Below are 16769 nucleotides of genomic sequence, written 5' to 3' on the forward strand. Positions count from 1 at the left end.
GAACAGTGCATACTAAGTAGCTGTCAAGCATAAAAAGTGCATCATTGGTCAAGGACCAGCTTGGAATGAAGAAAAGTAAATAAAGCCTGCAAGCAAACAGAAAAGTGGTTATTCTCAACTGATGATGTGACCAAAGTGGGTGTGGGTAAATGGTTTGATTAACTCTATTGCCACTCAAAAATGTGTTGTTTGGCTATGCTGAAGTACAAAAATCTGATGTTCCACTTGCTTTAGAGTGTCCAGTTCTCCTGGTTCTGATAATGGGTTTATTGACTTCTGTGAGGGTTGAACCAAACCCTCTTTTGTTTTTCTTTATGTGACGTTATGTTTGGAAAGGGCAGGATTAAATGACATTTCTGTCAGCTAAAAACTAACAGAAAAAAAAAATTCAGATTCCTACTAATCTTTCCTATCTTTTTTTTTTTCTCTTTCTCTCTCTCTTTCCAATGCTGTGTACGCATGTGCAGTATGCTGAAATATTTTCCTGTGTTAATTTCAAACATTTGAATCGCAAAGCTTTTGAATATTTTACATTGTTGCACAAGTATGTCTGTCAATGACCCCGTTTAGAGTGAGTGAAAGGGCCGGGCTCGGCCGCGGCCGAGCCCGGCCTCCATTTTACTGTAAACGCGCAAAAGGCCAAATGCGCTACCAAAATCGGCCGCGCATTTGGCCAAACTCTGGAGGTAGTCTTGGCCGCGGCTCGGCCACGGCCGAGCCCGGCCTCTTCTTACTATAAACGCGAACTGGGCCAAATGCAGTACCAAATTTAGTCTGTTTTCCAGACCCTCTGCCCGTACTATTTTGCTATTCAGGATATTAACGCCCTCAACGTCTAAAACTAGTATAGTTTATAAAGGTGCTTTTGTCCTGCAAAGTTGGCAAAGGGTCTGGAAACCAGACTATACCAAATTGCGTTTGTTTATAAGCAGAGCGCCACCACGACAAAATATTGAAAGGTTTGAATTAAAAGCCCGGGCCGAGCCCGGCTCTGTAAAATTGAGGCCGGGTTCAGCCGCGGCTGGGCCGCGGCTCGGCCCATCCCGGACTGTAAATGGGGTCAATGATATTATTCTATTTTACAAGTTCTTACTAGCAGCAGTAGGTATCTTTTTTTTTCTTCTTTTTTTTTTTGTCCCATACCCCATTGCAGTCCTCTCATTAAGGAAACATGAAAAATATTCCTTACATCTGTGAATGTAGACATATTTGCATATTTAGAGTGGCTGATAGTTAATTTTCTCTTATGAAATAACAGAGGACAATTTGATAAACGTGTTTAATATTATGGTACCAGTCAACAGAGAAAGTATGATCAAAACACATGTGCTGTTCTAGAGGCAATTTGCTTCTGAAATATTCCGACATAATCGAGAGTGAGGAATCTTGGCATTATTTAGCACGAATGGAAGTCATCTGTATCTATTATCACCTACACATGTAGGTATGCTGTTAATAGTAATACAAATACTCTACGGTTTTGTGAAACATATCTCTTGAATCATGTTTGTACATCTCAGGCCCAGCGGCTGCAGCAAGCCTTACACCGTCGCCAGGACAACCTGGAATACCGCTTCCGTGCCTTCACCGGGGATGACTTTCCGTCCATGTCGGTGACCAACACCCGCAACTACAAACCGCTGCCAAAGTCGTGAGAGGCCGTCCGAAAAGACAGAGATACACTGTATGTCACAGGCTAGAGAGCATTGCCTTGAAGAAGTTGGACACTTTTATACTTCACAGCACAGCTTTGGATGAGCAGACGTCCTATCTTGTTGCTGTGATCACTTGTTTTCACCAGGGTTATAATGTCAGGGTACAGTGACATGCACATGTTTGTGCCAGGTTCTTGCAACACCAACACAAACACTAGGGTTTCATGTCATGTGAACGGACAAGGGTCACTGATGTCATGTGTGTACATTTTGACTATCAACTTTTGTTGACGATGTAATTCAATGATTCCATTGCTGTCATTGTGACTTCATTCATTTCCCCTCATATTTCTTGGACAAAAAGAAAACAGCATTGCATAGGGCTCATCAAGATACTGCAAATATGAAAATTTTCGCGGAACATTAATTTTTGTGTATTTCATGCTACTTTTGGCTAGCGCGAATTCTAAAACCCATGAAAATATCTTCACCATTTTCTTTGCCCATCTTGAATGGGTGGGCACAATTGCATAGCGCAAATTCAAAAACCCACGAATATGTTTTGGCCAAAAAAAATAATCTCGCAAAAATATCGATATTTACTCTGCAAGGACTCTTACCCTTTTGTTCACTCTTCACTTCATATAATTAGTAAAGTATAATGGTATTACAACAATGTTGAAACATTTACAGTGACATTGCAGAGATTTTGATGTGCCAGTGATGTTTTCAGCATATGTATAAAGACCTAACACTGTACTTTGATGAGCAGAAAGTAAACCCATCTTCAAGAAGTCTCGGTGGAAAGAAGTCATATTTCTGAAATGATGAGATATCAACAAACAGTGTCCACATATGCCTTGAAGAAATGTGTCAGCAATACATGAGCGTATAAATATCAAAGTTGTTTATGTGATTTCAGTTTGCTGTGCTGCGTATTGCTGTTAAACATTAAGCTACATGTGGTACATTGTGTTCAGATAGTATTTATTTGTGATGTACAATGCTACTATGAAGGAATTGCAACAGTTACAATACTCAGCCTTCTATTCACACATTTTGTTACAAATTGGACAAGGTAGCCAGCTTTTGGTCTCAAAGTTTATAGTTTTGGACAGGTGTCATTTAGTGTTTCATTCATATGTTCTGAAGAAGAGGAATGTAGGTAAAAAATATACCACAGAAATATGCATATAGGACGGAGCTTTTGTCCATGCAATTTCCTTCAAAGGGGTGAGATTTTCTCAGGCAGAGGTCACACCAAAGATTGTGTATTCTCTCTGAAAAACCTCATCTCAGGCAGAGGTCACACCAAAGATTGTGTATTCTCTATGAAAAACCTCACCATACAAAATCAATAAATAACAATGTGTAAGGTTGTTGTGTTGGACATGCTATATTTGCATAGCAGATTTTTGTTGAAGTTGTGCTAGAAACCAACTATCAAACACACCAATCCAAGATACTTGGCAAGCAAAACAGTAATTTGATAAAAAGACTGTTTTTGTTTTTTTTTTGTTCTGTTCTCTTTTTATTTTTTTAACCTCCAAAGTTCTGATATCTAAATGCAACCCTCAAAAATCCAGTTGTTAAGTGGTGTCAGACAGTGGGTAGACAGTGCCCCATCGTCAGACATACAATACAAGTATCAACAGCCTCTATTTATGTGTCGAGGATATTTTGGAAACATACAATGTACATTACAATCCTAAAATAGCCACCTATGGTATTATGCCAACAGGACGCAGTATTGTGGACTACACATGTGTAAAGTATGTCTCTCTTGGTGCATCCATACATCTGTTTTTTGTTGTACAAGTACTCTCTTTGTTGTACAAGTACTCTCATATGACCTGCAGCTATGTGCTCTAGTGAGTACAGGAAATAATATTACATGTACCGGATGTTCAATTCTAAACTTCAGGTGCGTAGAACATGCTTTGATTTTCTGAGTCTCAGATGAGAAGACAGATTAGCAGATGGCCAATGGCTGAGATGCAGTATTTGTTAGATTTGCCAGAATCATTGGTCATTTATCATATTTAGATGTATATTTATGATGCACCTAAGCATTTGAGCCACTACTTTTGTACAGTAGTACATGTATATTTGACGCAAATCAATAAGTCATCCTCAAGACACATGATTTTGAACAGAAACTCTGCACAATCTTTATTCGCAACTTACCAGTTGTAATTGTACATAATTGTAAATGATTTATATATTAAAAAAGGGAAAGCAAGAAAAGTAATTGTTCAAGTGTATCTATTAAAATGTTGTAAATGTTTCAGTATGAAGTCAGATCCACCTTTAACATGAGTCATTCTTGTTAAGATAATTTACATGCTTTTATCACTGCAAAAAGATAGAAAAAACTTTACAGAATCCCAAAGATTTGACAAAATGGTTTTGCATGATACAGATTCAAACACCTTTCTAGACTTTTCTCTATCTTGGGAAATGCCTCCTTGAAAGTTTTGTACATTGTGTGAAAGCACCAACTGCTTTACAGATCAGATTTCTTAATAATAATAATAGTAATCATAATCATAATGATAAAAAAAAAAACACACTCACTTGTAAACTGGGTTTATCCATAACTTCATTGACATTAAGTTCTAGTTTGCTCTGTTCCATTGCTTGTGGAGCTTTATTATGACCTAAATTTGCACAAGCAAGATTGACTACATTTCCAGAGACCAATGATGTTTTTTTTTTCATATAAATGAGGAAAAGGAAAAAAATCAGAATAAGTAGAACCCGCATTTAGTAATCATTATGAATCATAATTCTCACAAAGAATTCACCATAGCCAGAGATAAAAAGCGAATGGAATTTTTCGAGGCCATGTACGAGTAGTACCATAATCACCAAAAGTTTGTACAAACGCACGATGAGATTTTAATATCACTCTCTCCACGTCGTAAACAATCCCAGTAACATGCCTTTAACGTCTGACATCACACTTCACAGTTGTTTCATTGCATTGAATGACCAAAAGTATATTTCTCTCATTTTATGGAGATAATAACCTCTTGGTGTATTTTAGAACCATATTTTCATAATTCATTTGTCGGGCAGCATCAGAGAAGAAATGTTTTCTTCTGGTGATACCGTGCAATAAGTGAAAATATTCAGTAATAACATTTGAAAGAGTGTCTCTTTGCGGTGAAATATATCACATTATAGCAGTACATCATTGGTATACATCAAGGATATGGTACTGGCTCACAGTACATGTAGACAGTACTGACCCATACACTCGACTTACCACCAGCAGTAGTCCAGGATTGCACATAAAAGACATGCCATGTACAGTGGGCAGTACAATAATACATTGTTCATCAGAGCCACTAGTTATCAATCAAAAACAAAAGATCAATATCAGACAGAAAAGCTAGTAGAGAGGAAAATCTCAAGCAGCTCACACTTTTTGTAATGAAACTTGAAGCTGGTACAAGTAGTCGTATTTAGCCAGCATGCACAATTAAACCGCTCTGATTACAGGCATAGTTCCTGCAGGGAAGCCAGCCTAAGGCCATGTAATCGGTACCATTAGCAACAACATGTTTTGCAAGGAATGTCCCTAGCACCTAGCATATCCAACCATGATGCGGGCCTCAAACTTCCATCTGGTATAATCATTTACTTCCTTCAAAAACAGACACTTGGATGACTATCTTACAAAGCACTTCCAAATCTTGAAATACTCTGCTCAAACTAGTGGGTACAAGACTACTTGTACAACCTTCCCTCCCAAGGGAGTAATCCATGTGAGCTTTCAGTTTTAGCATGCAACAAGGCCCAGTCTATCATACTTCGCTTCAAGTCGGCTTACAAGACCCCCCACCTTTTCTAGTGCCAAATTGTTACATGACATTGCTGGTTTATCAGAAGGCAGGTAACAGAACACTGATAGAAAAGATGTGACCTTTCAACCTTTTTCTCTAGCATGGCTGAAATACTGTACCACAGGGCCCAAGCCGTTTCCACCCAAAGGGAAAACAGTAACTGCCTCTGATTGTAGCACACATCTTCATTCATATATTCCTTTATAGACACTTACAAAACTGGCCAGCAATGCTGAATGGTGCTACACAGGGACCCTAGTCACGTGCCTTTCACTTTCACTTTTTCGTGGTGTGTGTGCATGGTGTGTGGGCGTGGACGTGCACCACCAAGTGACACGTTTCATGTGCATCCGAGTCCACATGACCTCTGACCTGCTCACTGAGACTCTTCAGGAGTAACCTTGAGCTTCACAGACTCCTTCCCTCGGATGGCCGTCACAGAGAGAACCTCCTTGGCTTTGACGCAGTCGTAGAGCTCCTGCGAAGACGATATGGGCTTGTCGTTGATGTGGGTGATGATATCGCCAGCCTTTATCCCAGCACTGCCAGAAGAGACAAAGATAACAAATACATGCACACTTACTAATTAGATAATCCTATCTAGAAATTTTCAAACAGGTGAATGACAAAGCTTTGAGCTTAGTGATATCATACCTGCCAACCCTGAGACTTAATAAATCTGAACAAACAAAGAAAAATTATCTAAAAATCTGAACTTTCATAAATTCAATATTTTTTACAATTAACAGTTTTTCCAAAAAATCAGAACACACTGAAATTAATGCATTTTCAATCAGTGAAAAATCTGAATATTCAGATTAAAACTGAACAGCTGACAGGTATGTGATATCAGTAAGATCTTATCAATCAGTGAACACAGCCCTGTAACACAAACTCACTGACTTGATGTACTAAACTATGAATGCAAGTCATCTGGGTCATGATTCCTCTAAGAATTACAACCATGTTTGAAGAGCACAGGAGTCTGAGAGTGCATTTTGGATCTTGACACCATTCTGTTGAATGCTCACAAGTCCACTTGATTTGTAGATTATTAGTCATTACATTGGTAAAAGAAACAAGTCAAAAATGCAAGTGTGCATTCAGAACACTGGTACTCACATATGTGCTGGAGAACCAATAGTGATTCGGTACACAAGCACGCCATGCGTGATGTTGGGGAAGTCTGGCGCCCTCTGTTTCAGGTCAAGGATGAGTGCTGGGGTCAAAGAGAGCATGGTGATCCCAATGTAGCCCTGCTTGCTGCCTGTTGCCGTCGTAGCACCGGAAGTTGGGCTCTTGAATCTGCTGAGCCAGCCACCGCCAGAATCTGTGAAGGAAGCAATGCATGATGATCTTTAGTTATCTACCCTGGTGTTCATGTGTATTCATGTTTTCTTCCTGGTCTTCACCACTTCTGATTTCTTGACTCTTGGTTATCAGTTCTTTTTCTTTCTTTCTTTTTTTGTATACCGAGTAAATCTTTACTCTCATTGTACAATCTGTACGAGCACAAAAAGCCTAACAAATGCACAGCTGCTTCATCACACACATACACACACACACACAAATAACTTGTTTTTATTCAAGAAATATGGCATGCATTCTTCTCCCTTCTTCAATACAACCCCAAGGTAGAGAGAGGCCTTTTCCTCCATATCAATACCCCCCCCCCCCCCTTCCCTGAAACTGCCATTACCCAAGACAAGAGTCTCTGCTTCACAACACCCCCCCCCCCCCCCACAGACAGACAGACAGACAGACAGACACACACACACACACACACAATAAAACACACATAATCCTCAGCCGTACCCTTCATCTCCTTCCTCTGCTTCTGCACCTTGTCCACAAAAGTACGGGCGTAGTCGATCGGGATGGCAAAGGAGATACCAGATGTGACTTTCATGGTGTTGATGCCGATTGCTTCCCCATCAAGGTTCACCAGAGGACCCCCAGAGTTACCAAACTGTCAATGAGAGTTAACCACCCAAAATGGTTTACTGCTCAATATCTTGTACAATACCATCAAACAGCTATGTATAACAAACTCTGACTGGCTGCATCCACATATAAGCCGCATCCCGACATCAGAACCCGATTCAGAAGGAGAGAGAGAGAGAAAAAAAAAAAAACACTACAGAAAGAGAAGAAGAGGTACATAAGATACCCTATGTCCCAACTAATGCTCCTTTTGCAGATATATATTTTTTTCTCTTCAGCGGCAATGTTCTATTATAAAGTGTGAAGTCAACATGTCAAAACTTGTCCACAATACTTTGCTCTTGATCTTTTTTACAGGGATGGTAGAGTTTTGGTTTAGATGGGGCTGCAGGTTTCCTACTTTTTGGCATGTGTATTTTTGAGATAATGAGAAAACTTGTGAAATATAAAAGAACATGTATTTCTTTGAGGAATTCATAGTTTATTTCATGATGAAAATTGGTCTTCAAATGGCTGAGAAATTTAAAAAAAAAAAAAAGCAATCCCAATAAAATGCGACAGGCAGTGACTTTTATTAGGATCTCTGGTTTACCTTGTTTTTGGACATCTCAGTCCTTTCAAAACCGATTTTCATCAAATATACATTCAATTCCCCTTAGAATTGTATGCTCTTTAAAATGTTTCATGGAGTGATTTCTAAATATCTCGCAAAACATTAAAAACTGAATCCTCACCTCAACAATACTATACTATCACGGTAACCATGCCTTTAAACCCGATTTTGCAAACTATTGTGGGGGAATTGATTTAACTTGAATTCAAACAAACAATGGCAGCAGTTTCATCAAAACTGGACACAAAATCAGAAAGTTTTCATGAAACAACGATAACAATTGCAACTGCAAATGCATAAGATGAGGCGATCATGTTATCTCCAAAGTGTTGTATCGACCTACACATATCTTCCGACTTTAATCATTTCCCCTTTGATATGAAATAAAAACAAACAGATACATATCCTCTGGATCAATTTACTGTGTATCAAGTAACAAGTAACAAGGCAGGTATTCTAGTTGCTATAAAGTATCAACTGCAAACATGATCATGATAGTTCTCTATACAAAGCCATCACAAGAGTTGTGAGGTGATGACATCATCTTCGCCTCATCAAATGCTCAATATGAAAGTGGTGACAAGGAATATCACTGATTCAAGAAGCCTTTAAAGGACAAGTCCACCTTCATATACATGTGGATCGAGTAAATGCAGCAATATTTGTAGAACACATCAGTGAAAGTTCTCAAACTCTTGCTGATATGTCAGAAGGTGAACTTGTCCTTTAAAACTTAAAGGTTCCACAACTTTCTTATTCTATGTCTGATATTGGAACTGCTTTATTTGTTTATCTTTTTTCAAACTCCATCTGATGACATCAACTTAACCATGGAGTGGCATTGCGATATAAGTATCATTTACTTGAAGAAAAGAAAGCCAAAGAAAAACAAAATTTATCTAAAGCTAATGGAATAAATGCAGCTGATGTGTACACAAGATATCACTGATGGAGTTCCAAGCATGAATGACAATGTAGTTTGAAATCATTCCCCTTGCCACACATGCTCACAATACAGTGCAATCAATATTTCAGAATTGCTTTAGAGTATGTTCTCGTTTTGCTATCGATCTTCATTAACTGACCTTGCTGAACCATGATATGAAGTGTTCGAACACTGATCCAACTGATACAGATTAATCCTATAAGCCCATATTCACATAGGTGGTTTAAGTCAAAACCATGTTTTAAATTTAGTCCTATCGACTAAAATAAGCATGAAGAGATGCACCCTACACATGCATGCATCAATATGTGGATGTTATTGGATGTCTGTTGGCGCACGCGAACTGTCATGCGTATTTATGCAGAAGAAATTTGCATAAACCATGGACTAAATATAAGTCACCTTTATGAATATGGGTCATTATGTTTATCTGATGTTAAATATATGATATTTTGGGCCAGGTTTTAAGGGATGTTTGTGTCTCACATTGATTGCTGCATCTGTCTGTATGTAGTCGATGTGCTTTTTGAGGCCCAGCTCTTTGCTTGTCCTGTTCACCGTGCTGACTATGCCTGCCGTGATGGTGTTGCTAAGCGACAGCGGACTGCCCATGGCAATCACCCACTCGCCCGGACGGACAACTGCCGAGTTTCCCATCCTCATCATTGGTAGCTTGCTCTAAATCAAACATGAATGGGTACACTTTTGATAAATTGATTGCATTGGTGATTCTGATAATTTAATTGAATATGTATTTGCCACTGCCCAGGATGCATTTTGAGACTGGTGTGAAACCATTAATGAGGCGTTGGCACAAAGCTGTACCGTCCTTCATCAATTTTTGGTTAAATATCATACAAACGTATATGGCTACAGACCTTATAATAATATTTTTGAAGAATTCATCATCAAAAAGGGACCTGGCACCATACCATGACACTTCACAAACTTTTGCAAAATGACAGAATTCAAATGCTATGCCCTGGCGTCACATTCCCACCAGTCAATTTGGATTTGCAATTGAGTGCTTTGGGTCATCAATCAGCTCCAAGGTTTCATCTTATTTGGTTCCCGGAAAGAATATGCTTTGTTGAGTTGTCTTTTAAAATGCCAGCTCCAAAACAGCTCACAAGAGGATAGACGAACAATCATCACCTTAGCTTCGACCTTGAGGAGGGCGAGGTCAGATATGGGGTCAACAGCAATGACCTCTCCGTCCAAGAGGCTGCCATCAAAGAGTTTGACCTTCACTGACTGCTTGCCCAGCCGCTTGTTGGCCACTACGTGGGCATTGGTCAGTATCAGACCATCTGCGCTGACTATGAAACCAGACCCATTGGAGATTGGGATAGTTCTGTCAGGCTGGTACGGGTGCCTTTGTGGGGAAAGAAGTGAACAGCAATAACAATCAGAATGACGGACAGAAAGAAATTGCAGACGATTATGGAAACAATGCTTATTGCAATGCTGATTTTTTTTTTTCCAGCAACTAAAAACTTACTTTGCAATATAATAAATAGGCTGGTGCTATAAGGCAATTATATTTTGTTACTTCACACAACTGCATGGTCAAAAAAGCCACATCCATAATAAATTGACACTCTTGGTGAAAAGAAATTATACTAAAGAAAATATGATGCTATTTGTGTCAGAGCAGATGTATAACCAAAAAGATCATGATCTGTTATTTGCAGCAACGCTGCTGCATGTTCGGGTTGGTGCGGTTAGGGTATCGACTGATATCCATATTGAGCTACATATGTATTAGATCTAAAGGAAAGGGTAGTGTACGTACTGTACATACATACAGTGGCAATCTGATGGCAAAATAATTAGGGGGGCATCAATAGGATTAAATGACTCTTCCCGATTTACGCCTTTTTACCCATTTAGGTTTGCACTCGCACTCCTTTGCATTTATTAAATTATATTTAACTGCGACCAGCTCAGAATTCGAAGGAGTGTCCTGGTGTAAGGTTTGCAGTTGCTAGTTAAATTAAAGTTTTCAATATCATCATCATGTCATGAGCCCTGTGTACAAACACATAACAATTATTAACATTAAATTACAAGTTCTGGCCCCTTGGCTTTTTTTTTTTTTTTTTTTTTTTTTTTTTTTTTTTTTTTTTTTTTTTTTTTTTTTTTTAGGCCTAACGTTACACATTATTAATATTCACCTTCCATGAATCTCAATATAAACGACAGATGGGGAAGCCTTTTCAACTGCATCTGCAATAAAATTGAACTGCTTTGATCTTGGAGTCACGTAACCAATCCCATAATCTGTGACGTCTGCTGCTTTCACCACGGGCAATATTCCACCGGACGATGACGATGTACTTGTACGGTCGGGTATTTCTCCGTGAAAAGAGTCTTGCCACTCCTGGCTATCACTAGTTTTCGCCTCAGCTGCTGCGGCCCTCTCTTCGGCTAGCTTCCTCCTTTTCTTATCCCGTCTTGGCTCGAACCGTGCGCCCTTCAATTGTTGTGCGTATGGAGTGATGAAGTACAGAAACACGCCTAAACCGAGAAACTGTGCCATCCGTTTGTAAAATATCATCCTATTTTCTCGCATCTGACGCTCTGCTATAGTCCTCGCCACAATCAGGTGGGTTGCTGGTGGATTTCTGACAACAGTCTTCCCACTCAAAAGCGGTATACTCTGCCGAAATATCCTCGACATCTTTGGAGCTTGTCTGACCATGGACGCGGCCATCTTGATGCGCGTCCTCTCTTGTCGGCTGATGCTCAGCAATGCAATCCGCTGATTGATTCCCTAAAGGTGCAATCACACATCGCCGGTTTAGATGGCGGTTCATGGCGGTTCAGCAAATCGCCGTGCTCCGCCAAAGACCGTGTTTACACCGTACACAAACCGTGGTCATCCGTCACCCATCCGCCATGAACCCCGAGAACCGCCGGGAACCGCGGGGAACCGCCAGAAAAATTAAACATGTTTAATTTTTCGTGGCGGTCTAGGCGGTTTGAAATGGACCGTGTTCACATCGCCGTTCATCGTGTTAAGAACGGCATCCTCCGTCTTTGCACCGCAAGATCCGTGATAATACCGTTTTAACACCGCCATAATTTTCAAGCGAAAAGAAACAATGAACTTAAAAGAGAATAATGGCTCCGGCGACACTTCGTGGCGGAGCAATAAAAAATGGAGATAAACGCAAAGATGAACCCATAATGCAAGATCGGGCAAATATATTGAATGCTACAGTTTCCTTACTTCTTTAACACTTATACAGTAACAAATAAAGTTTAATGTTCAAAAAGTTGTTAGGTATGTTGAATAGTACATCATTTACATTAAAAGGTAAGTTCAGTCAAAACTTAACAGCTTTTAAGATGGCCAGCAACGTGTTACACACAGAAGACTTATGTAAATATGTTGGGTTCTGCTTTCGTGATTATGTATGCCATTTTTGTAAGACTGCATGTTGATACAGATATGTTGAAACTTAAGAGAGTAGAGGGAAAAGCAATGTTGAAACTTGAAAAAAAAAACACCATTATTATGTTGCATGAACCTGTAAGTAAAGAGGAAACTATACACATGATACTATATACGCTTCTTTGATAATGTATAATGTACATAATATGTCTTTTTATTGACTGTTATTAAAGATATTATTATTATATTATCATCATTACCGTTCTTATATAGCGCATAATACCTTTGGCAAGGTCTCTATGCGCTTTAGAGGGGGAACAAAAAGATAAACAGGAAAAGGTAATTTCAGAAACAGTAACATGCTGCATAAATCATCATCTACAATCACTATGTTACTATTTTAACAGTTAAGTATTTAAAAACATTTTTGACTTATTGATGGAACTTGCATGTTCTATCACTTGGGATGCTGTCCACAGTTCTGGGGCGGCATAAACCACGTTTGCCATATTAGTTTGTCGTAATGGATCGAGGGTATCACATAAAGATTCCCCTTACAATTTAGGAACTCTCCTAGGCTCATATTTCACAAGAAGCTGTGAAAGATAACAAGGAGCAATTTTGTGAAAACATGGATAAACAAGCAACAAGATCTTAAATTCAACACGCGAAATAATTATGTGAAAACTTGATTAAGAAAGAATTAAAAAAGAGAGATGTTGAAACAAGCAAGTACTTGTACATCACTTGATAAATAAACCTACAAATGATCAGGAAACTTTGGAAACTATTTTGGATTCTGCTTTGATATGTATGTCTTTTTAATGACAGTTAATACGGATATTTTAAAAATTAAAAGAGAAAGAGAAAAGTCACGTTGAAACTTGAAGATAATTGCTTGTTGCATCACTCAAATTGTGTTTATATACCTAATGAAGCAAAACGCTCCTTGTTGAAACCCATTGAGGACAAGTGAAAGGGCTCTGATTGCATCCAACTACATGGGCTTGGTATGGACTCCTCCACCTTCCGGGACGATACGTGTTACTACCGCGTCAATCCGCGTTTGCTCCGTGTTCAAAACGTGTTGAGAACGTAGTCAAAGTGCTTTCCGCCATCATTGGGACACGGTTCACGGCGGTTTGAGAACCGCCATGAACCGCCATCTAAACCGGCGATGTGTGATCGCACCTTTAGTGGTATACAATCAGGGAGGTGGGAACCCCACCCTGGTACAATCGTGTCCGTGTTGCATTTCTGACGAAATAAGATGACAACATTAGGTAGAACAGTGGTGTCCCACTATCTGACATACATACATAAAGAAAAAAAAGTATCAAGGTTTGACATTGCTTTGTAATTCGCAGATTGGATGTTTCCAGACCTTTTCTTTTTCTTTAATCGTCGAGTCAAAGGGAATTGCTTGCAACTCTTCGTTGTGCTCAGGTACATCACCGATCCATTAATAGCCTTTCACTTAGGCGATGCGGACACACATACCTTGAACAAAATATACGTAAGTTTAAAAAAAAAAAAAAAAGTTTCAAAATGTTCAAGAATAGGCCTGTAACCAAAGACGTCCTGAGATTCTTACCATCGGAGGGCGGGGGGGGGGGGGGGGGTGGGCGAAGCGGGAGGACCATTTTTGACCCTTGACTACACGATTTCTAACACAGCAATTGTGACATCACAAAGCAATTCGGACATCGAGCGTTGCTTCGTAATGTACGTCACTCTGTGAAATGTAACACTATTTCTAATAAAGCAATTGTGACATCACAAAGCAGTTCTGACATCGAGCGCTGTTTTGTAATGCCACTGTGAAATGTAACAATATTTCTAATGAAGTAATTGTGACGTCACAAAGTAAGTCTGACACCGAGCGCTGCTTCGTAATGTCGCTCTGTAGAATGTAACAATTACTACTAATTAAAGCAATTGTGACATCACGCGTTGCATGCTTCGTCGGCTCACTATGTGAAATGGCACAAATACATGTACCGGCACATGTTAATGACATCGATCCCGCGCCCTGCTTCTTTATTTTTAGTACAGTACACTGCCACTGTAGGATCCCTCCACAACATCGCATCCACCACACCACTTCTCTCTTCACATTTTCCCCTTCTTTTGTTTAAAATTTTGATCCCAAATATAAAAGGACATACTGTACGAGCTCTGTACGAGCTGAAATTTTCGCGGTGATTTTATTTTCGCAAATTTCGCGAATCGCCTTTGAACCGCGAAAACAACAACACGCGAAAATAACAACGCGCAAATAACTACTTTCAGTTAGACCCTCACAACCGCGAAATTAACGACATGCGAAAATCTTCTCCAAGTAGCAATTGGCGAAAATATCTGTACGCGAAAATTTCAGCTCGTACAGTGTCAGTAAAACCATGAACCTCGGTGTCTCCAAAATTCACTTCGGGGCTGCGCGCATTCATGCGCGCCTTTATGAATAGTTCTATTTTGAAATCACCTCTGCCCATAAATTCAACCAGAAACCTTAAGGCAAAGTATATTAATTTTGTATAATAAAAGTGAGACGAAGAAGAAGAAGAATTGAGAAGAGGCGGAAGAAGATAAAGAAGAAGAAATAATGTAACTGATAAAGATAAGTCACATGAATGAATGAATTTCATTCACTTATCTATTCCGTCATTATCAACAAGAAGCTACGTCTTATTTCAAGGCTCGAGGGCCTATTTTGAGAGAAAAAAGGAGCACTGTATCTATGCAAAATGAAGATACACTAGCGTTGAACTCCAGTTTCACCACGGGAAAATGCATACAAATTATAATACAAAAAGAATTAAAGACTATACATGACCAGCACATACATGGATTGAAGACAAATTTAATGCAGAAAGCCTAATAACCCCCAAACGATCTGTTTCAGAAATAACATGAGATCATGATACTTCACGCTATATTGATCTCAAAATGAAATATGATTTGTGTTTTGGGCATGATTATTACTCATTACACCCACAAATCTATGGCATTGCACATCTAATTGTCAAATGCTTCAGGACAAAAACAAGAGGAAAAAGAAACACGAATGAAACAGACTATTAAAATATCATTTTTTTTTATTACATCTTGTTTCATCGTGATTTTGTCAAAGTGACAATTAGTGGTGCCACATTGCTCGCAGTTTACGGAGCTCTCCATGATGTCGCAGGAAATTGTGGCTCATGAGAAAATCTCGAGAGCGCCCTCTAAAGTTCTTGTTTCTATCGCCCTCTCCATCCCTCCGGCCCCCCCCCCCCCCCCCCCCCCGTAAACGAGTTAAAGGGACTGTACAGTACTGGTTGAGGTTTCATGTTTCATGTTTTGAACATTCCTAAGTGAGATAATGAAAAGCCTCTTATGAAATATGAAAGAGCATGTAATTTTAAGAAGGATTCAACGTTTATTTGATGAAAATTGGTTTTCAAATGGCTGAGATATCCAAAAAAGTGCTAATGATAAAAGGCGACATGCCACAACTTTATTAGGATCTCTTTGTTTCACCTTGTTTTTGGATATCTCAGCCATTTCAAAACCGATTTTCATCGAATAAACTTTTGATACCCCTTAGAACTGCATGCTCTTTGACATCTCATACATAGAGTGGTTTCTGAATATCTCGCAAAACGTTAAAAGCTAAATCCTCACTTCGACCAGAACTGTACACACCATTTAAATCCCTTTCTTCTCCTGCGCGCCGTGAATAACAAAAAAAGGATACAAAGTCCAAGTACTTTACCTGGTGTAAAAGGGTGCCCAATGATAAGAATGAATTATTTGGAATGTGATCATAGTATTACTCGTTTTCCTTCCTTTCGTAGGACTAGATGGATCATGTATTTATATGGGCGTCATCATGATAAGAAATAATTCTGTCTTTCAGTGATAATGTTTTCTTTTTCAATTAAACGTCTACTTCGAGCGAAAAGTTAACAAATCAATAATAAACATTCACCGCCGTGTTACAATCAACTTTGTCGATGTCCGCGAAAAAAAAAAAAAAAGTAATTTTGATCCATAATGGCTGCGTTGATAATGGAATGATAGATCCGAACACCCGATTGCGATCGAAGACGCACATTTTAAGTGGGGACAGGATTTCACACTATAACCAAACGTAAACATTGCGATCTCTTTCTTCCTTTCTTTCTTTCTTTTTTTTTTTTTTTTTTCTTTTTTTTTTTCTTCATTGTGTGATGGTGAACTGCATCATCACACGACTTGGTAATGCGGACCGCGCAGCCGATACGTAGTTCCACCTCCCTGGTAGTAGCTTGCTGTACGGTAAACCGTGTGTCGGTACTGGCGACTGGAAGTCATAGCAGCTGTGTGTACGCCAATG

At 39.2% G+C, this 16769-nt stretch overlaps 2 protein-coding genes across 3 annotated transcripts in view; one reads left to right on the forward strand and one right to left on the reverse strand.

Moving 5' to 3' along the window:
* Window positions 1-3893, forward strand: part of LOC140242056 (leucine-rich repeat-containing protein 27-like) — a 24288-nt gene extending 20395 nt beyond the window's left edge. For both annotated transcript variants that reach the window (XM_072321814.1, XM_072321815.1), the window contains exon 12: window positions 1521-3893. In XM_072321814.1, coding sequence (XP_072177915.1) covers window positions 1521-1655 — 135 coding nt within the window. In that variant the 3' untranslated portion in view covers window positions 1656-3893. The remainder of the gene's footprint in view (window positions 1-1520) is intronic.
* On the reverse strand, window positions 3736-11747 carry LOC140242057 (serine protease HTRA2, mitochondrial-like). Its single transcript, XM_072321816.1, has 6 exons — window positions 11187-11747; window positions 10165-10384; window positions 9496-9687; window positions 7322-7475; window positions 6629-6836; window positions 3736-6048 (listed from the first exon to the last, which is right to left on the reverse strand). Exons 1-6 carry the CDS (start codon window positions 11723-11725, stop codon window positions 5883-5885), a joined length of 1479 nt encoding a protein of 492 aa, XP_072177917.1. The 5' UTR covers window positions 11726-11747; the 3' UTR covers window positions 3736-5882.
* Between the last annotated feature and the right edge of the window lie 5022 nt (window positions 11748-16769).

The sequence above is a fragment of the Diadema setosum genome, chromosome 18 (genome assembly GCF_964275005.1).
Source record: "Diadema setosum chromosome 18, eeDiaSeto1, whole genome shotgun sequence".
Classification (NCBI taxonomy): domain Eukaryota; kingdom Metazoa; phylum Echinodermata; class Echinoidea; order Diadematoida; family Diadematidae; genus Diadema; species Diadema setosum.